Source organism: Ixodes scapularis, unplaced genomic scaffold (genome assembly GCF_016920785.2).
Source record: "Ixodes scapularis isolate PalLabHiFi unplaced genomic scaffold, ASM1692078v2 PGA_scaffold1__304_contigs__length_218370807, whole genome shotgun sequence".
NCBI classification, from domain to species: Eukaryota; Metazoa; Arthropoda; class Arachnida; order Ixodida; family Ixodidae; genus Ixodes; species Ixodes scapularis.
Window position 1 is genome coordinate 36,170,041 of NW_024609846.1, and position 21,672 is coordinate 36,191,712.

General features: G+C 45.2%; 1 protein-coding gene across 1 annotated transcript in view; it reads right to left on the bottom strand.

Annotated features, from left to right (window-relative positions):
* Nucleotides 1-21,672, bottom strand: part of LOC120844648 (cytochrome P450 3A41) — a 52,993-nt gene that overhangs the window by 30,072 nt on the left and 1,249 nt on the right. The window contains exons 2-6 of the mRNA XM_040216518.3: nt 18,813-18,909; nt 15,649-15,701; nt 14,767-14,863; nt 13,833-13,952; nt 13,287-13,375 (exon numbers count right to left, since the gene is read on the bottom strand). Of these exons, the coding sequence (XP_040072452.1) occupies nt 13,287-13,375; nt 13,833-13,952; nt 14,767-14,863; nt 15,649-15,701; nt 18,813-18,909 (456 nt within the window). The remainder of the gene's footprint in view (nt 1-13,286; nt 13,376-13,832; nt 13,953-14,766; nt 14,864-15,648; nt 15,702-18,812; nt 18,910-21,672) is intronic.

The following is a 21,672-nucleotide window of genomic DNA, read 5'->3' on the forward strand; positions in this document are numbered from 1 at the left end:
AGATCTGTGTCATTTTTGTGCTTACTGGGAATTTTACAGCGACTTTTTGCAGAAGTGGTGTGATGAGGTTGAGGGGTAGCGGGGTAGCGGGGTAGCAGGCACAGTCACGATACGCGAGTTTCGGTTTTGAGGCCTCATCAGCACAAGCCTGCAAGTGTATACATACATTGTTGAAATAAAGGCGGTAACACTGTGTTCTTACTTACTCTGCAAGTTACCGTTTCGTACGCGAAAATTAATGTAATGGCTGTTGAGCCTTCACCAGAAGGGATAACAATGTTATTGTAAATATTTTTGTTTTAGTTTTAATTTGGCTCATTTTAGCTCTGCATGGACGTGTACGTCTCATATTTGCAACGTCTCATTTTTAACTTTAAAATTCCGGTTTCTGATGTTAGGACACACGCAGACGTTTATGAATTAGGAATGTCGGATGTGCAACGTCAAGCATGATAGTTATGTGTTTAGCTTTATGCAGACAGATGAAAACCGCGAAATACTGCTAATTAAAAAGCACTAATATTTTGTTTTGGCAAAAGCTACTTGTGAACCGAGAACAGGATTTCTATAATGGCAAGGAGTGCTTTAAAGTTATTGTCAGTCAATGTTGCAACTATCTCGTGCATCACTCGAAATATCGAATGAAAATCACGTTATCCAGAATGTACCACATCATGTCACTTGCATAGTAGACTGCACCAATTCCTGCTCTATCTAATGTTCTTGAGGCAGAAAGTATTGAAGAAAACCACGCTCACAAAGGCTGACGAACGCACAATTACCATGTACTCCGCACCTCGATGTAACCGTTGGTAGTACGTACACTGTAGTAATACCACACTGTTTGATGGTAACCGCACGTCGTCCATTTACAATCTATGGCCCCATGGCCCCGTAGCGTTCTCGCACGTGCACATGCATTTGCGAATTTTCGTTGAATCGTTGCCAGAATTGCCTTCAAGAGTTCGGCATGCGCCGAACTTTGTTGAATCTGAAGTTCGGCAGATTTGGTCCATCACTAGTAATCACGCAGGTCTTGCTGACGAACTTGTGATGTTTTCTGCCGAATTCGAAATGTGCAGTTATGAGATGGGTATTGACGACTTATAAAAACTCTTAAAGTGTATGCTTACTGCTTTAATTGACACATATATTCCGCACACAAGGTAACTAAGCCGAGGAAACAAGGCCACAAGCCTTGGTAGATAGGAGTTACGTCGGCTGCTAAATAAGAAGAAATGTGCTTGTCTAGCACATTGCAGAAAACCTAACGCTGTGTCACTAGCATGGTTACAAGACCTCAGGAAACTCTTCGAAAGAAACTTTGAAATTGCTAAAAAATAGTTTCCATGGCACGGGAGGCGATTACCTAAAAAGAATCCCTAAAGAATTTGGGAGCTGGTAAGGAGTAATAAAAAGGACCAAGTTGATATTCCACCAATTGACATAGCTGGTCAGTCCATACATGATCACCTGGAAAGAGCATCATGTTTCAGCAACTACTTCCAATCAGTATTCTCTGTGCCTGTTTCTGGTGACTGTCCTGCGTTGACTCCCACCGCAACCATCCCATATGATATGAAGAACTCGTGTTTAATTCCGACGGCATTGTTAAACTTCTACATTCACTTAATCCCGATAAGTCATTCGGCCCTGATGGCATCCCCAACCGAGTTCTTTAGGAATGTTCAGGTGTGTTCGCAATGTTTCTGTATGTTTTATTCGTAAAATCTCTTTCAGATTTTACTTTTCCTAGTGATTGGAAGAAGCCTCATATGGTCCTGTACACAAAGGCGGTTCGAAAAACAAGGTAGAAAACTACAGGCCGATTTCTCTCCTTAGTACATCTTCGAAACTCGTAGAGCACATTATTGATGCTAGCATTGTGGAGCATATAAATGTGACCCCTTTTTTCACCACCCTTCAGCTTGGATGTCGTCCTGGCCCCTCTTGCACCACTCAGATAGCGGAGTTCTATCACGACCTAGCAAACGCATTTGACAAGGGCCTTCAAACAGTGTGTTTTCCTTGATTTTCTAAAATCTTTTGACCTCGTTCCGCACAATTTTATTCTTCATAAACTAAAGGCCCACAAAATACAGTCTAAGCTCATTACAAAAGACCTGGTTACAACAGACATTTGGATACAAGATACTGGTTTGTGAAGTTCGCTTTGTTTTCCTCTACATACCACTGACTCAACTCATATCTGCATACAACATACTCCTTTTACAACAGACCGAAATCTTCGTCAAAATCAAGGCCTGTTATAACGAGCTTAGACTGTATATGCAAACGTTCTCGGATGGCTCGCCGACTATATAACTTGTAAGACTCAAGCAGCAGTAATTGCCGGCAAATTGTCTAGCTTTATCCCAGTCACTTCTGGTGTGCCCTAAGGCTATGTATGTGTAGGGGCCACTACTATTTCTAATATTTATTACAGCAGAACCTTGTTGATACATTCTCGGTTGATACATTTTTCCAGCTGTTACGTTTACGAGCGCCGGTCCCGTTGAACTCCCATGGAGATACATGTACTAGTTTCTTGTCTGTTAGGTTTGATTTCCCGGTTGTTACGTTCAAAATCTGCCCCTCGGCGCTCCCGAACCCGCGCTCCTGGGTTGCACAAGGTGGATTTTCGGTCTTCTGTTGGCAACTTATGCCTCTCGGCCTCTCTGATGGATTCTTCACACTGTCTAGTCGAATCCAAATCCAAATTTGTTTGAATCCATAGCTGCTAGCGAGCGGGCGATGGGCACGATCAGAGTCCGTCTAAGATAGATCAACCAGCTCAGAGATTTCGAAGTTTTAACGTGCTAGTCTCTAGAGCGTGTTTTAGTTCTTGGATCTTAAAGGGGTACTCCAGCGATTTTTTCATGGTCGCTGATTTGCCTCAAAATTGGCTCAACACACCAATAGACATGGCTCTACGAGTTCCCCGAGTATTCTGTGAAAAGAAAAAAAATTTGCGAAGTTATTGAATTTTCGAATTTCGTTTTCAGCTTGTTTCTCAAACCGGAAGCCCCTACTGGACACACTGAAGTGTGACGACAGAAATGGTATAAAGTGGGCAGTAAACCATGTTCCCAACTGATTACAAGACGTTTGATGGTGGGAAAAGACCAGGGGGGTAAAGGTGGGTGAGAGGAGTGGCAAATCCCGTGCGCCGACATTGGATTGGATTGGATTGGATTGGGTTTTTGTGGCGCAAAAGCATCTAAGGCTATAATGCGCCAGGTACATAAACTATTGCCGAAAAGGGTTAGGGAGAAGAAAGAGCTCTAGTAGCAGATGATGGGATAAAACTATGAACATGAGGTGTGTATAAGTGTAAAAGGTATGAAACTGACTTTAGGGACTTAAAATAAAATCACAGTCGGTGTAGAAGGCCGATTGCTTTAAGGAAATTAAAAACACAAGAGCGTGGAATAAGAGGTTCGTCGCCAAGTAAAATCATAAGATGTAATGGGGTATGCTCCTTGTATAGCTGCGAAAAATGGTCAAGGCGTTCTGGGTCATACGCATTACATTCAAGTAAAATATGATGTATGGTTAGATGGCTATGGCAATGCTCACACTTCGGGGAATCTTCGCCACGCAAAAGATGCCCGTGCGTTAGTCGTGTATGGCCAATCCTTAGACGGCAGAGAACCAGCTCGTAGAAACGTTCGCGATGTCGGGCACTCTCCCATTCCTTCAGTATGCGCTTCACCGCATGTAACTTGTTGTTTACCTCGCAGTCCCATTCATGTTGCCATTTCTGCATTATGGAACGTTTCACCTTCGTACAGTAATCTTTTGGAGGGATTTCTCTTGTATCCACAAAGTGTGTGACGGCAGAGCGAGCGGCCTGATCTGCCTCCTCGTTACCCGGGATGCCAACGTGACTTGGCACCCAGCAAAAAATAATTTCATACCCAGTTTTGGTGGCTGATATTATCTTATCTTGCAGCTGAGCAACCAAAGGATTTTTGACTAAATTTAGTGAAACAAGGGCTTTTAATGCACTTAGAGAGTCCGTGTAGACTACAGAGCGACGAGGCCTTTTCTTAAGTGTATACTCCACAGCAAGTAATAAACCCTGCAACTCTGCTGTTAAAATTGTAGCAGAAGGGTTAAGTTTCTTTACATGGCAAACAGATGGTCCAACCATTGCACAGCCAACAAAAGAATCTGTTTTAGTGCCATCTGTGTAAATGCTGAAGTGATGTTGGTACTGGCTTTGTATTTCAGAAAATTCTTGCCTCAGCACTTCATCGGGAGTATCTTTCTTTCTGTGATTTGTCAAGGTGAAATTACAGTTAATGAACGAATACTCCCAAGGAGCTGCAGAGCTTCTGTACTTTGTCACAGGGGGCTTTGGGTCAAGGTCAAAGTACTCTGCTGCCTTAGCGTGCCTCAGAGCAAAGGGAGGGACGATACTTGGCTTATTTTGAAAAGTCCTCTCAAACTTGATTTTTTCAACCGATTCAAGAGCTGGATGGAGAGGGACTGATCTTACTTGGAGTGAATACATAAACCCCAAAGCGAAACGTCTTTTCTCTAGAGAATATTCATTGGCCTCTGCATAGAGGCTGGCGATCGGAGAAGTGCGGAAAGCACCGGTGGCTAGCCGTAGCCCCTGATTATGAATGGGGTCCAACATTTTCAATGCTGAAGCTTTGGCTGAACCATACACAAAACTGCCATAATCGAGTCGGGAGCGAATTACTGCACGATAAATGCGCAGGAGACAGAGTCGATCAGAACCCCAAGATTGATGGGACAACACTTTGAGAATGCTGAGTGATTTGATGCATTTTGACTTTAATTGCTTAATGTGCGGAACAAACGTTAACTTTGAATCTAAGAGGAGACCTAGAAACTTGTGTTCACTTTTCACCTTGATAGGAAGTCCATAGATGGTTAAGGAGGGTTCTAGAAAAAATCCTCGCCGGCGAGAAAAGCATACACAGACAGTTTTTTCTGAAGAAAACCTAAAACCATTTGTATTAGCCCAGCTTGTTAAATTATTGATTGCCACTTGAACCCTCCTCTCACAGATGGAAAGATTGCATGATGACATTGAAACCTGAAGGTCATCAACGTAGATAGAATACTGAACTGAACGAGGTATTACATGGGCAATGGAGTTCATTTTTATAATAAATAGAGTGACGCTAAGTACGCCCCCCTGGGGAACTCCATTCTCTTGCAAAAAATCTCGAGAGAAGGTGGTACCCAGCTTTACACGAAATGAACGACTTTCTAGATAACTTTTAATTGCGCCGAGCATGTGCCCACGGGTACCAATGTCGATTAGGTCCTGCAGTATTCCAAATCGCCAGGCAGTATCATAGGCCTTCTCCAGATCAAAAAACACGGAAAGGCAGTGTTGTTTGTTCACAAACGCCTCTCTCACGGCTGTCTCGAAACGAACCAAGTGATCTACTGTGAATCGGGAAGATCGAAAGCCGCACTGGTATCTGTCTAGAATGTTGTTATTTTCAAGAAAATGCACGAGCCTTCTGTTGATCATTCTTTCAAGAGTCTCTGATAAACAACTAGTCAAAGCTATAGGCCTGTAGCTAGATGTGCATGAAGGATTCTTTCCTGGCTTCAGCAAAGGAACCACGAAGGCAATCCTCCAAGCGAACGGAAAATGGCTTTCAGACCAGATTTTATTGAAAAGGTATAGGATAAGCTCAAGAGTTGAAGGATGAAGATGTTGGAGCATAATGTAATGAACTCCATCTGGACCGGGTGCAGTCTGTTTAGGACAGTGGAGAACCATTTCAAGTTCACGCATTGTGAATGGAGCATTGTAGGGATCTTGAAAACCACTCGAAATGTTAACAGCCTTCTTTTCCATCTGTGCTTTGTGTTTAAGAAATGTAGGTGTGTAGTTTCTTGAGCTAGAAATAAATTCGAAATGTTCTCCAAGAATATCTGCTTGTTCCTCGAGGCTTTCAGGGCATATTCCGTTTTTCGTCAAAAGAGGAACGGAAAAAGCATGATACGAGCCATTAATTTTATGAACTCGATCCCAAACCTCCTTTGGTGTTGCTTGACTGTTCACAGATGTATACTTTTCCCAGCAATTCCTCTTTGACCGCCTGCGGACAAATCGTGCACGCGCCTTCATTTTCTTGAACGAAATAAGATTACTTGGCGTTGGATATCGCCTAAATATGCCCCATGCTTTATTTTGCTTCTTCTTTGCCTCTTTGCAGTCCTGATTCCACCACGGCTTAGGCCGTTTGGGGAGGTGAGTGGACGTCATTGGTATTGCAAGCATAGCAGCTTCTAGTATGTGTTTTGTGACATGACCTGTTGCCTCGTCGACAGAGAGCTGATGGAGGGATGTAATAGCTAAAAGAGATGATTGCTTAAAAAGTGTCCAGTTGGCTTTGTCAAACTTCCACCGAGGTGACCGTGTTGGAAGTGTGACAGGATGATTCTGGAAATCTAAAATGATGGGAAAATGATCGCTGCCGTAGGGATTAGGGATGACTTTCCATGACAACAGTGGAAGTAATGTCGGATGCACAAGTGAAAGGTCGATTGATGTGAATGTATGTGTTGCTGAGGAAAAGTGTGTAGCCTCTTTAGAGTTGAGCAAACACAATCCTGTTGAAACCAAAAAACGTTCAATAAGTGCTCCTCGTGTATCCCTTCGTGCACTTCCCCACAGAGGGTTATGAGCATTAAAATCGCCTACGAGCACAAAAGGAGGAGGTAGCTGATCACAAAGAGCTTCGAGCTCTTTATACTCCAGGTGATAATTTGGAGATATGTATACAGAACAAATAGTTATTAAACGGTCAATCAGTATACGGACAGCAACAGCCTCTAGTGATGTGTTTAAGGGAACTTCAGTGCAAGGGACTGAGCGTTGTAAAACAACAGCAGAACCTCCAGACGAATGGCTCGAATGTTGACGATCCTTGCGAAACAGCTGGAAATGCTTCAGAATTTTCGAGTGACTTTCCTTCAGGTGAGTCTCTTGCAAACAGAAGGCAATAGGACTGTGCTCCTCTAGCAGGTCAGTAACATCATCATAGTTTGCAAGTAAGCCTCGACAGTTCCATTGAAGGAGAAGTGGAGGCATTAATATCAGAAGTAGATGAAAGTATACGGAACACAGTCAATTAAATCCAATCCAAAAATGTAGTTCCCACAAAAAACTACTTTGGTGGAATTACTGGCTTTTTTGTTTTTTTCTTAGATTTGGTTGTCTCCCACTCCATGTCGTCCTGGTCGGACGAAAGAGCGGAAAGCTCGGTGGCCTCGTCTTTCGCCTCCACCTCTTGAGACGAGGCTTGTTGTATAGGTCTGGGCAAAGTCGAGGCACGGGGCCGAACTCCCCGGCCACGACCGCCCTCACTCAAAGGAGCAGTAGTGGAGGTGCTGGGCTGAGCGTCGCCCAACTCCATCTGTCCCTGCCCCTCAGCTGTTGAAGGAGCGGCGCGATGCCGCTCCTTGGACGAGGTCCTCTCCCGTGAGTTAGGGCGAGATTCTCGCTCCTTCTCCCTGGCGGGGGCCCTCGGAGTGGGGACAGACAGAGGGGTTCCCTGCCTGTCCCGTGGTCGGGAAGCAGCTGGCGCGCTCCCTCCAGAAACCGGAGGAGGCTGCTGCCGCTGCTGGGGGGTTGGGGACTGAAGAGCCACTGCCAGGACCTCAGGCGAGACCTGGGTGGCCTTCGATTCTGTTCGCGGTGCTGGTCCCCTTAGCACCGCTTGGGCAAAAGTTCCTTTTGCAAGAAAGGAATACTGTTGTTTTGCCTCCTGGTAGGTAATGTTCTTTTGTGCTTTAAGGGTTAGAATTTCTTTTTCTTGTTTCCATTGTGGGCATGTTCTGGCATAAGCAGCATGATTGCCTTGGCAGTTGACACATTTGAGAGTATTCTCACAAATGTCAGCAACATGGTCGTTGCTGCCACACTTTCCGCAAGTTTCACGGCCCCGACAGTTCCGCGAGCCATGCCCGAAGCGCTGACATCGGAAACATCTTTGTGGATTGGGAATGAAAGGCCAGACTTTGCAGCGCAAATAACCAGCTTTAATGGTCGTAGGGAGCGTATGCAGCTCAAAGGTCAGTATCAGATGCTTGGTTGGCTGCTCCTGTCCGTCCTTGCAGATGGTGATTCGCTTGACAGCCACCACAGCCTGTTTCTGGAGTCCAGCCAGAATTTCGTCCTCACTGCAGTCAATGAGATCAGCCTCGGAGATGACACCTCGGACACTGTTCAGTGTCCGGTGTGGGCTGACCTTTATCTTGTGCTCTCCTAGACATGTCTGTTTTAGAAGTGTCCTGCTTTGAACTTCAGTTTCTACTTCTACGAGAAGATTGCCAGAAAGCTTTTTCGCCTTGAAAGCTTTGCCAATGATGGCATCAAGGCATTTAGAGACAAGGAAAGGCGAGAGCTTAGCCAGCGGCTTTTTTTTCATCAAGGGCTTGAAGGACAAAAAATCTTGGAAATTTTGGTGGTTCAGATGCTTTTTCAAAAGTAAGTACGGAGCAACCCCTTTTAGGGGGGCGCACCGTGTTGGGTTTAGAAGAGGAGGCAGCCATAAGAGGCAAAGTTTGTTCGGAACCTGTGGTGTGCCGCCCACCACGGAGCCCAACAAGGGAATAGATAACGCACCATAACAAAAAGGGCTTTGCTGGAGACGTTATGCTATTAGCACTGCCCAGGAACTATAACCAAGTGTGGTTCTGGACAAGGGGTCTGTCACCACCCAAGGTTAGCCCTTGCCGCCAAAGAAGTTGAAAAAGGAAAGAAGAGAAAAGAGAAGAGTGAAAAGGAGGGGAAGACAAAGGTGAAAGTAGGGAGGGGATAGTAGAAGAGGCGACTGACTGAATCATCCTGGTCGGGCCAAGCCAGGACACCCGTCTACGAGAAGTAGAGGCCGAAGCGGTGTATTGCCTCGCCCGGGGGGCCCCGAAGGGTCCAAACATACCCCGGGCTCAGCTCAACCACCAGGGTCCCCTTTTCCCCGGAAACGGGTACGCCACGCACAGCCAGACGTGGGTGGGCGAACCCACATGGCTCGGGGTTCGTGGTGACGCCACTCACCAAGCACCTACCAAAGTAGGTGCCCCCTGCGTGCGGGTATGGTGGCCCACGTAGCTGGGGTCCGTGGTGACGCAACTCACCAAGCACCTAGCACCTAAGGTGCAGGCGCCCCCTGCGGGGCTCGGGGTCCGTGGAGACGCCACTCTCCAAACACCTGCTTTCGCAGGTGCCCCCTGCGGGGGTGCGTCGACATCCTGGGTCCCGAGCGAAAGATCGCAAAAGAGAGCGACAGAACACGAGAGAAAGAAACCAATGTTGCCAGCTGAAGGACGACAGTCCAAATGGTAACTGCAAAGGCTGAAAACTCTCAGCAATATAAATAGTCATAATTTAGCGTTGTAAACTAAAATTTGAGCTATTCTAATGCTTATAAAAAGCGGTCTATTCGTACGCTGCATTCTGTCGAAATCTCTGAAATCTGGTGCTCGCGCGGTTTCGTATTCCTGGGACGCGGCCGTCCGCAAAGCCGGTGATCTCGATTATCTGGTTTAGTTTAGTGCTGACGGAAGGCCGTACATCTGCGCGCTATGCAAAAAGAAAGCTTTGAAAGGAACGCGAATATCTTTCCACTGGTAAGCTTGTGTATTGTTGAAGTTCATAAAACTGCTCTGATATAATTATACTTGTGAAATCAAAGGCAGTTGGTAACCATGTGTGGGACTCCAAGGGTCTGCCTGCGAGCTCTGCCGCTTGTGGCAGCCAGAATGCATGGGAAAATGGCAGACCTTGTCCTCTAGAGTTAGTATGTATGATCTCTATGGAAAAGAATGTTCAGTAATCGATTCACTGAGAAGCACGCAAAAAACACTCGACATACTCTGTTTAAGACTACATGCACGACCTGAAAGTCTGTACCATATGTGACGTCACACCACTGAAGAGCGCGCGAAAATTTGAATGCTGGTTTTGGCATCATCTTCATTTACGGTTTTTTCAATTACTATTTTGAATTTCTAGAAAATAAATAGCATACCATGACGATTGAAGTCCGGGTAGTCAGAAAATACAATTTGTTTAGGTAGCTCAAAAAACGGCCGGAGTACCCCTTTAACGGATTCTGTTCCTGTCGGACGTTTTGATGGAACTGATGGCGACACGGCGGGCTCAGTGTGGCGCCCGTTTCGACTTCGGGAGTGGAGCGAGAGCTGAGAAAAACTTGGTCGCTGCTCGACGTGAATGAGTGCAGCTGTCAGAAATCGTGCTGGAAACGATTTCTAGCAAAATAAAGGTACAGTGTAGACCGCATATAACGCATTTCGCAGGAGTCGCGAAAATCCGCACTATAAGCGGTACCGCGCAATAACCAAAACATCAATTTTTCAGGCCAAAATACATGCCATGACACAACTTACCTTTCTAAAAGAATTTATTTTATGTTAGATGAAAAATAAAGCTTAGTTTGAGGAAAGTCTTTATTTCACCAGGCTAGTACACTTCTCTCTCAAGTGTGTCACACATTTCGAAAGAAATGAGTGAAATGGCACAGCCTTTTAACGGCGTCGCGGGTTACGGACGGACATTGCGAGCGTTCAGGATTGCTAACCCTAATCACTTTTCTCCGGTGATGAAAACGTGTGAAAATTCGCTTGCTATATACGGTACGCGCCAGTAATACCTTCAACTTGAGCACAGGCATGAAATGCTCCAAATAAGAAATCCGGGCGATGTTCAAAAGCACAAATGCCTAGAAAGCACCACTGTAGTCGAAGTAAACAAACACAACGACACGGGCGTTTCTGCCGTCTTGAGAGTGCCGCCACGACATTGCCAAACGAGTAGGTGGATCTTCCCTTCAAGTATGTGTTGGGTTATCATAGCGACACACAACGAAAATTCACAGTCAAAGATAGCGCTTTTACGCGGAACGATGAGGTTCCACCACTACGTCTACGTCGACGATTACTACCGACGTTATGTTTGCGGATAGAAGCAGTCAGCCCGCGACCGGCATGCAACGCGCGCTAACACTTCTCCTCGACCTGCGATTGGTCAGTCGTTGCGGTTGTTTGTTTCTCGTGGTTTCCAACGCAGCGGAGGGACGCACGCACGTGAACGACACGTGCGTGCGTCCCTCCATCGCTATGGCAACTGAAGGCTCTCTCTTCGCTTCTTCCCACTTCTTCAAGCAACCTCCTTGCCCCGCGAGTGCCGCTTGTGGCTAGCGCCATTATCTAGTGTCGCACAGGGAAGCGTGCTCGCTGCGGTCAGTCGGCGCAGTCGGCGGGCTGTTCCAAAAACCGCACAATAACCGGTATTTCCCTTCGCGCGCCTGCATTTTAAGCGGTACGTAAATACATGGAGTTCTATGGGAGGCGAACCGGTGGTTTAAAAAAGCCGCGTTATACCCGGTCCTGCACTATAAGCGGTTACGTTGTAAGTGGTCTTTCCCCTTCTTTACGTCTGTATGCAGATGACTGTGTTGTTTATCGTGCTGTAAGTATTCCTGGCGACCGTATGGCTCCACAGCTGGATATTGATCGCATAGCAAGTTGGTGCCACACTTGGGGGATGGAACTAAATGTGGCAAAACATAATTTCGTGAGGCTCACTAACAGAAACCCTCTCATTGCCATGTACCACATCAATAACATAGTGATAGACATGTTGTTGCACATAAAAATATTTGGGTTTATATTCCTCACAGAATCTCTCCTGGAACCACCATATAGATTATGTGACAGCTCAGGCAAATTGAATGTTAGGATTCATGAAACGTAATTTTAGAGAGTGTTCATGTGAAGTGAAAAAATATCCTCTACCTCACTAACATCAGGCCGATTCTAGAGTACTATGCTTCTCCACTCTGCGATCCCCATCAGCAGTACCTGATCAACAACACTGAATGGATTCAGAACAGATCTGCTAGGTTTGTACTCAATTCCTACAGCTGGCGTCAAAGCGCGACTGCCTTGAAAGATGAGCTTAAGTGGCAGCCTCTGCAAACTTGCCGTCTATGCTCCCGTTTAAAGCTTTTGCATTCAATTTATTATGGACATTCTGGCATCGATAAGGAAACATGTTTACTCCAGCCACATTTCATTTCTCGTAGACGAGATCACTGAAAGAAAATTAGGTCTCTCTCATCAAAAACTAACATATTTAAGCGCTCTTTCCTTCTAAGCACCATTCAGTGCTAGAATTAATTGCCAGAGGAGCTAGTCTCGTAAAATGATAGCCCACATTTTTTCGATACTTTACTAAGATTTTAATTTTATATGTGTGCTCCATCTTATGTATTAGTTTTGAAAATGTATAATGGTGTGTCAGAGCCCTTTTTCTTCTTGCACTGGTTTGGGTCGATCAGAGCTTTGCTGCAGGCTGTGCAATTTTTATGTACTGTGGCGTTATTCACTCTTTTTATTTTTTCCTCCCCTATTGTAACGCCCTTACGGGCACTACGGGGGACCTGAATAAATAAATAAAATACAAATAAACCCAAAGGATCCAGAATTCAGAAGTGGGGTTGCAAACTGATGATTACCTTGGTCTGATCATGACACAATGCACACATATTATTTTACCTTACACTCCCACATGTTCACCTCATAAACCATGCAGTGTTTTGTCAGAGGCCCTGAATCATGGCAAGGTGCAACTAGAGCCGATTCCAATAATTCTATATTAAACCCATAAAAAAAAGGTGTACTCTCTTTACAATGAAGTTAATAACCAAAAACAAAAAATACTTTCAACATCTTGAAAACCTGACATCTTGAAAACCGACAAAAACAGGTTTCAAACTCGGCTGCAACATTAATTTCTACTTTCTAGTTTATAAGGGTGATCAACAACCAAACTACAGACACATGAAGTTAGTTGTTATCCCCACAGCAACTCAAGATACTCAACAACAGCCGTTTCCCCATTCCCAACCTTGAAAGGAACAAAACCAACCGACCTAAACAGCTCGGCCCAATCCCCATCCCACGGGTCATCCCTCCCCTCCCTCTCGATCCCTCAAGATCAAGGTCAAATAGTTGACATCTGGAATACCTTCACCGCTTTGTGCTTATTGAATAGGTAAGGAAATCAAGTCTCTCTGCAAGCATTAAAAGCCAACAACAATCTTCCCTTGGAGAAGCTTGCAATGCTAGTCAGGTGTAGGGCCCTCAGACAGAGTGGACTTCAATAGGGATGAATGAGGCAAAGAGCATCAGCTACTAACCCTCAACCTTTTTCCACTGAACAAGCAGCTAAAAATTAAATGCTGAGCAGTCATACTCACTCATTAACTGCGAGCGGCTGCTCACCCATTGCAGCATTTTCCATACGTGTAACTGCCCTCCCAGCAATATGATACAGCTTGAAAAAAATCTGCACAAAAATTGTTTAATCAGTCCCACTTGATTCCATTCAAAAGCTTTTTCTTTTTTTTTTTTTTTAAGTGAAAAGCGAAGTATTGATATGAAGCTAGAATCTCTCTTCTTCTGATCAACCTTTTTTACACTCTACACTATATTGACCACATGAGTGGAACCTTGCTATGATTGTATGACAAACTGAGGCAAGCTCGGAGCTACAAATCCCAGTCCTCCTGCACTTGCTATGATAGAAGATACGTGAGAACACAGTTAAGAAACAAACACACGAAACAATCACCGTTCCGAAGGTAGGTAAATGAATTAACAAAAACTTTGAGATCCTCAACCTTACCCCATATAAAGATGAAAAATGAAATTAAAAAATACAGGCTCGTTCAGCATGTTGAGATCACTGGAAACATGACAGTGTGACCATACAAACAAACGAGTCCTTGTTGAATAGTACATACCGTCTTGAGTTTGGTCGAAGTAAATGCCGGGGACAGGATGTTCCTCGCACGTCTCCACTCTTCACCAGAGAGGTTCATGATCAATTTTTTCCACACCTCATTTCCAACTTTCTGAGCTTCCTAAAGGCGTAATACAAACACAAGGTCATTCATTTGCCTCGTCCATAGTCGGTGACAGTTTAAAAGTTCAGGGGAAGCTCCTCCCATCTTTTTCCCCTTTAGCAGAGCAACCGCTGGAGAGAAGGTCACCTCCCCTCCAGCATTTGCTCTGCTAATGTAAAATGCGAAAAAGTGCCTAAGTCATGTTCACAATAACAGTGACATGTAGTGTACGCCAAAGTAATTGGCATATCTGAAGTCAGGTTCCAGGGTAACTCAGCCAAGACAGGATATGGGCAGAAGGCCTTAGCAACTTTGCATAAGTACTACACACAGCAACAGCTTTAGTGTATGCTAGGGGGGAAAGCACAAACAAATAACGGAACATACTATTGGGCTTTACGAGTGGAAGTCACCGTGGCTAACGACTGCGAAAACAACTGAAAAGTGACATGCCTTCTCTTTTTTTATTGTGGCTCTTCACTTAAAATGGTTACTTTTGATGGCTCTTTGATTACGTCTGTCTGGTCACCCCTGTTTTAGAGCAAGCAAATGGTATGAAAACAATAATACTGCACTCCATGACCAACAATTAGTCTGAAAGTGCACAGTCGAAGTTAGGAATGAAGGTACAGGATCCGAGTTGCTTTTCTCTTTTAACAAGTCAAAACAACCCTGTAAAAAGTAATGAAATGTAACAACATCTAGCATAAAACTTAGCTAAAAAAAAAAAACTTGGTTAATTGGCATTGATAAAATTAAAAAAAAATTTTTTGAGACCAAAATTATGTGCCAAATGCTTCGCTGCAAAGTATACAAGACACACGTGGCATACCGTTCTGTCTGAGAAGGACTTGAAGTCTTTAACGAGAACATCCGAAAGCAGGTCGGGGTCTCCAACAACCAACGTGGGGACAATGCCTTGGTAAGACCTAAAATAGTTGTGACACCAGCATCACAGCACAAACCTAATGAACACAAAAAACTACCGAGACTAGCAGTAATTAGAATGTCAGTGTGGCAAAACATGAAGGAGAAGGTTACAATAATGTCTTCTAGTCCTTTTGCACAAACTAGCAGTAATTAGAATGTCAGTGTGGCAAAACATGAAGGAGAAGATTACAATAATGCCTTCTAGTCCTTTTGCACAAATACACAGAGTTATGCCAGGCTGCTCCTATAAGTTAGTGGAGTTTTGAGGGCCCTGTTGAAACCCATTAAATTAGATGAACTGTGGCAACTAAGGAAAAAAAAGAAGCAAATTAGGCATTTTTGTTTAGACGGTGCAAGGTAGGTCTCCTTTTAAGGTATAGCAGCACTAGTTTGCGCTCTAGACGAGAAATTTAGCCATTGCAGTACAACCGTTAACCTGGAGTCTTCAATGTGCACCATGCAGCAGTGACACACGACCACATGCCAGCACGATGCTCGTTCATAATGAAACGGACGGGGGCAGGGATTGAGCCCAGGATACCTGAGATCCACAGCACGAGCTTTCGCTGCATGAGCATGGAGCTGCTGTGCACTAACACTCTGCCACCGATCCCTCCAACAACTAAGAAGTCAGAGACTGAAAGGTGTCTAATGAAGCTGAAAAGCATCCTCCTAATGCTACATCGTGTCCAAATGTCCATCTAGGCTTTACAATTTTATAAGTAATGCTGTCGTCTGAGTTTGCCGCATTCGTGGCAGCATCAATCATGGAAATCAAACATACCCATAGACGCGTCCATAAGTTTCGTAGTTCTTACGCACAACTTCGTGAAGTGGCTGCAAAAAATAAGAACCGGCAGCTAGTTAATCAAACGGCAGCGGGAAACTGCTGTATAAAAATCAAAATATAGCCATTGTACAACCAAGCTTTCTGAAAGGTTGCAGAAGACGACCAGAAAAAGTACCGTATTTACGAAATTGTAACGTGCAGCCAGCGTTTACACACAAAAGTAACGATCCTGACATGCCAAAGATTTCAGTTTCATATCCGATTCTAACGCGCAGGCAGTTTCTACATACACCTTTCTCAAAAGAAGGGACTGTACATATTAGAATCGGGTAAGTATGGTAGCCCATGTAAATTGTAGAGTACCGACGAAAATTGAACCACTGTCGATTCTCAGCAACTCAAAACTAGGGCGGATACCTCGGTTCACTTTCAATTACTACTTGCTCGAACAATACTCCTTTCAAAAGACATCCAGAGGTACTGTAACATTTGAATACATTGAAGACAGAAGCACACCCAAATTTATAGGTTTCCATGTCGACAAGAGCACACCGCCGGCAGGAGGGCAACTTGGACGTGGGATTGCATTCCAGAAGATTCGGCTCAGATCGGTCAGTTGGCTGCTGAAAGCTCCAAGGCCCATGGCCGCGCTTCCCTCACCTAAAGCCCTTCAATGCGGAAAAGTAATGACATCCTTTGAAGAGCGGCGCTTGCTATCCCAGAACGATCATGACGGCGGACAAGTGTGAGAGAGCCAAAGATAGAGATGGGAGAGTTTGAGAAGAACAACTACGCCTTCAGAGCACAGTGGAATCTACAAGCCAACGGCCCCAATCGAGAAACGCCAGAGGAACGTCACGGCCCTCAGCATCTTTCTTTAGATGCATTCTTCGCAGCTTGTCCAACCAGATGCAGAAAGCGCACCAGGACAATGCGTTTTTAACCTGTGTGTATGCATTTGCGTGTTTTTTAGCCTTCGACTGCACTTTGACTTTTGATTACCGTTACTATCTTGGGACAATTATGATGGTGAGCGACTGCGAGAAAGCACAGAATAAAAGAAAAGTGTGCGTGCCGGAGAGAAGCGGAGGTGTCGCTACTTTTCTTATTCAAAAGCCTTAGCCTGACTGCCTTCTTGCCTCATCTCGGGGAGGCCCTTCCAACCCTCACAAAGGCACTGTTCTTGTACACCCATTGGCTCCGGCGAACAATGCAGTAAGCCCAGTGCACGTGTCCACTGCAAAGGTTCAAGAGGGTCAGGTTTGTTTCATCTGACTAAGCTCCCCTGTACCGAAAATTGAGGTCTTCACAACAGAGCCGGTGTGCAATAAAAAAAAAAAAAAAACAACCATATGCAGAGTTGGAGTGCCCTTTGTGTTTTCAAAACAAGGAACAGTGCCAGGACACACAAGTCAGAAAAAGATAGTACCAATGATCAGGATAAGCTTGAAGACAAATGGATTTTTAAGAGCCCGGAGTCTAGCTAAAGGTCTATTCATACAATGCATCTTGTTGGCGAACCTTGTGTCGCAAAACTAGGTTTCTAGAAACAATGTCCTCGTGTGAAGGCGACCGAAAAAGTGGCATGCCTCCGAAAAACACTGTGGATGCTCCTCGCTTCTGGAGCAAACTTTTGCTGAATCCTGATCAAGGCCTGTCAATCAACCGAAGGAGAAACAAGGACACTGCCAATGGCCGCTCGACTTCGCTATGAAGTCTGACCTTCGAGGCAGAGCGAGCTATTGGAGGAGTCGGATTTTTGGCCGATTCCGTATCCGAGCCAAAGCCGAAAAGAAAAAAAGGAAACATGGCGGCGAGCGACAAGCGCAGAAGCACTGCGTCCGGGCAATATGTGTTAGCGGTACGGGTTGGTGGTGTAGTGCAGGTTTATCAACAGTCGCGACGAGTGCAAGCATCGCGTATAAACATGATGACTGGGGATAACTTTCTTTTAGCAGTGCAAAAATGCCTTAAATACTTCGAGATCATCTGCCTGTTCTTTGACATTCTTCACTCTTCACACTGTGTGCACTTCATATAATTTTGATGCAAAACACTTGATATTCCCGGTGCAGATGACAAGGTTTGGCGAAATTCTCGTGAGCCAATACGTCAACTCCACTTGTAAACAGGCCGATTCGCGAAATCTCGGTATCAATAAACCGTGGAACATTGAAAAGATGCATTGTGTGATTAGCCTTAAAGAGATATGGAACCAAAATTTTGAGCTCACAAAACAAGGATGGACGAATAGGCGGGACGCTGCAAAACCCAAAAACATCACTTATACAGCGATATCTCTAAAGGGGTGTCCAAACAGGACACTACAAAACGCACGACTCCGACAAATCGTGAAAATTGAAGCGGACACGCCCGCTTCGCGCCCGCTTCAATTTTCACGATTTGTCGGAGTCGTGCGTTTTGTAGTGTCCTGTTTGGACACCCCTTAACGGATTGCCATATTTTTGGAAAAGAAGTGCACAACTGAACACGGCCGACGAGGCCGACGTGACAAGTCACGTCACGATTCTCATTCCCTCTCCTCTTCGCTACGTCCCGTCGAGCTGATGAACCGAAGCGATGAGGAGATAAGCGAGGCCACTACCCCTCATTCTCAAATTCTCCAGGAGGACAGTGATGTCAATGACTTCGCTTGCTTGTGCCCTTCTTTTCCAAAAGTACAGCTATCTGCTAAAGATATCGATGTATGAGTGATGTTTTGGAGTTTGTAGCGTCCCGTCCAACGCTTCTGCGGCCCTATTTTGCGAAATCCGAATTTCAGCTCACTATCCCTTCAAGGTGTCAAGGTGGCAGAGGTATGCACTTGTATTGTTATGGGAATAATCCAGACAAGAGGAACCTTCATCTGATCAAACATATTGTTATGGAACTGCTCCAATTTCTGCGCATCATGCATACAAAGAACACACAGCATGATCCAATCAAGAACTCATGGCTCAGGCAAGTTAGCCAGCTCCTTGTGCATTTCTCCATTGGGTCGAACAATGCTCAGACAACTGAAACATAAAAAGGAAGAGAGATAGATGTACCAAGGAAGGACAGAAGGGCTAACTTGAACGCAGGTTCTGGCTGGCATCTCTGCAAGCTCTGTAAACATACACTTTGTAAAGAATGTGGTAGAAAACATGTGAAAGTACCTTCGTATACAGGTCGTACACAACCCTCAGATATTGCCAGAAGGTCTGATAGGGAACACCTTTGTCATTCCAGAATGTGAAGGTTCTTCGAATCTTCCTGCAACCAAAACAAAAAATAATTAGAGTGGAAGTTTTAAAGAGACACAGAACCCCAGAAAAATACTCTTTTTTAAATGCTTAACAAAGAAACCTACGTCGAAAAAAAAAACTTTTTGTTTTCCTCTTAGAAAAAAGAAGTACCGTAAAATACCGGGTAAGCGCCCACTCAAACTTTGGAGATAATCGCAAAAAAATGGGGGATGGGCGCTTTTCCGGTCATCAATTTGACATATAAATGTAATGTGCGTATTTTCTCAGATCTTACGGATTCGGGAATGTGCGCTCAATGTGGAATGGGGGGATGCGTGGTATTCTACATTTAGAACTGTTTGTGTTGAGACACACGTTTTCACTTGGAAGCAATTCCGAAACCAACTTGTGTTTCAAGATGTCGACCTCAATATAGATGTTTTGGAATCGCTTCTTTCTCAAAATGTGTCTCATGGCGTAAATGCTGTCGTCAAAATTTCTTCATTTTTTTTTCCTTTTTGGTGGGGGGGCTAGTACTTATTATGTGAGATACAACATCTCCTTTCGAAGCACTTGCAAGGCTATGTTTTTGGGAGTTCAGTGTCCCTTTAGAAGAGCACTAAAGAGGTGTCTCCGACTGTAGAATTTGTAGATAACCCCGAACAGCTACACAGCGTAATCAAATGAAACCCAAAAGGAGCGGTGAGTAGACGATGCACCCTGTTGTCCGCTCGCTGCACGTACTGGGAGATGGCGCCATAAGTTACATTCACTGTTAATAGGGTAGTCTGCAAACATATCTGTCGTCGACTTGGGTAAGTTTGTCGGTCTCGTTTTTCATGGGAAGAGAACTATGCCTTGGAATTCCACAAGGTAAAACTCACCACCTCAACACATTCAGTGAAAGTTAAAGCTTTCTTATCTGTAGGTGCCAATTTTCCTGGCTTGTTTTACAGAACAAGATTCACTGTAGTATACAAAGCAACCCGTGACAACAAAAGCCCTGTTTAGTCTCTTCTTGATTAGGCTGTGTCCTAGCAGAGTTTGCATTCTCAAATGCTGTAACTTTCTTTGCACACTTGCTTTATCCTTTTGGCATGGCCTTTAGCCAGGAGGTGTCAAAGAACATAGTGTGATGTTTGGCAGCTTAGAAATGTGACACAGCAGGAACCAACAATATTTTTGGAAGATGCCCTCATTCGCCCGCCTGGGTGTGTAACAAAAAACCTCGCTGATTTTTGACACCCACAGATGTTGGTCAAAAAGTTGACGTTGTTGTAAAATGCGCAGTCAAATGAGAATGAAAGCGCTGGCTCGGAGCCCTCCGAATCCAGGGTGACTAGAGCACGGCAGCAGCACAACACAGTCAAAGCATGTGTTAGAACGCACATTTTGTCACATGTATCATTATTTGTGTCACATGTTTTACACACGCTGGGTTGTGTCTCCGTGAACCAATAATTTGATCAGGGGTCCTAGGGCATTGCCGTTCGAATGTCTAATCGCTTGGCACGTAACATTTGCGTGTTTTCTTTGTTTTGTTTTTTACTGAAGGTGAGAAGGTAGAAAGGTCATGCCCAGCGCAAGTGTGATGCTCCCCAGTGGGCCGGTTTTCACAAGGTCCTTCGTAACAGGCCTCAAAATGGAACTGACTACGGTGACGGGGCCCCTCACTTTAGAAACTGCACTATGGTGACGGGGCAACAGCAACCAATACATGCCTTGCACCTACGTGACATGATGACATCGAACACCGGCATCTACCATGCTGGTGGTTGACTCGACGGCCGTTCGCAGCGAGAGCAATAGTAAACTCCGCTGCGCTCGGCTGTAACCATTACCCCGTATCCCGATGATCGTCCGATCGTTTCGTCAGCATGCCCCGCGAGACAGAGTAGCCACCTAGCTAGAGACAGTACGAGCGGCAGGACAGGGATGCGGCCGCGGATTATCGAGTTTGCGGGACACATTTCATAGCGGCGAACGATGGCACTTTTCTACCGTAGTTTACGTTCTCGCACGCCTTTGCATCTGCTTTTGCTCGTTCGTGGTGTATATGGCCTTTGACCTCCGTTGCATAACGCCGTTTTCACGCTTCGAGCGCACCTTCGGGGCTCCCGGCCGAATCCGGGCGAGTGTCGCGCCGCGAGCCCGGCCCGACAATGATCGGTCGGCGGCGGCCCCCGTGTGCAAGCTCGCCGAGCCGCCGCGTCATCGGTTTGCGTCCGCGAGACAATAACTTTAGCAAGGAGCGAAAGTATGCAGGCGAGCCGGTTAGGAAACATCATAATATAAACCCTGAGACAATGAGAGTTTCATGTCCGTTATTTGATTTATCCTTGTCTCAGGGTTAAGATTATGACGGTAACATTGCATTGTTTACCAGTATTTCGCAAAATCGTAACAATTTTTCTACAAGCGACTCCTAGTGCCGCTCGTCAAAATTATGAAGTACGCAATTAAGCTTTTTCTTTTTTTGGCGACACGGCATCTCTTTGCGTCAAAACTTCGTCGGCGGCATTTCAAAACTTTCTGCTTTTAGCGCAATCGCACCAATGCCAAAAAATTCTGCAGGTACTGGATAAACGTCATGATCGTAAGCTCAGCACGTTTTGCTAAGTTTGCGGTACCTTCCTTGAAAATATGGTGCATGTTAGCGCATGTCCGGGCCGTTAGCGGCATCCTACGCCTTGGTAAGCGCTTCCGCGCGATGTGAAGTCAACCACCAGTATGCTATGGGGCCCCGTCCTTCCCTAGATGTTCCCTAGCGTGACGTCACTTGCAAGGCATG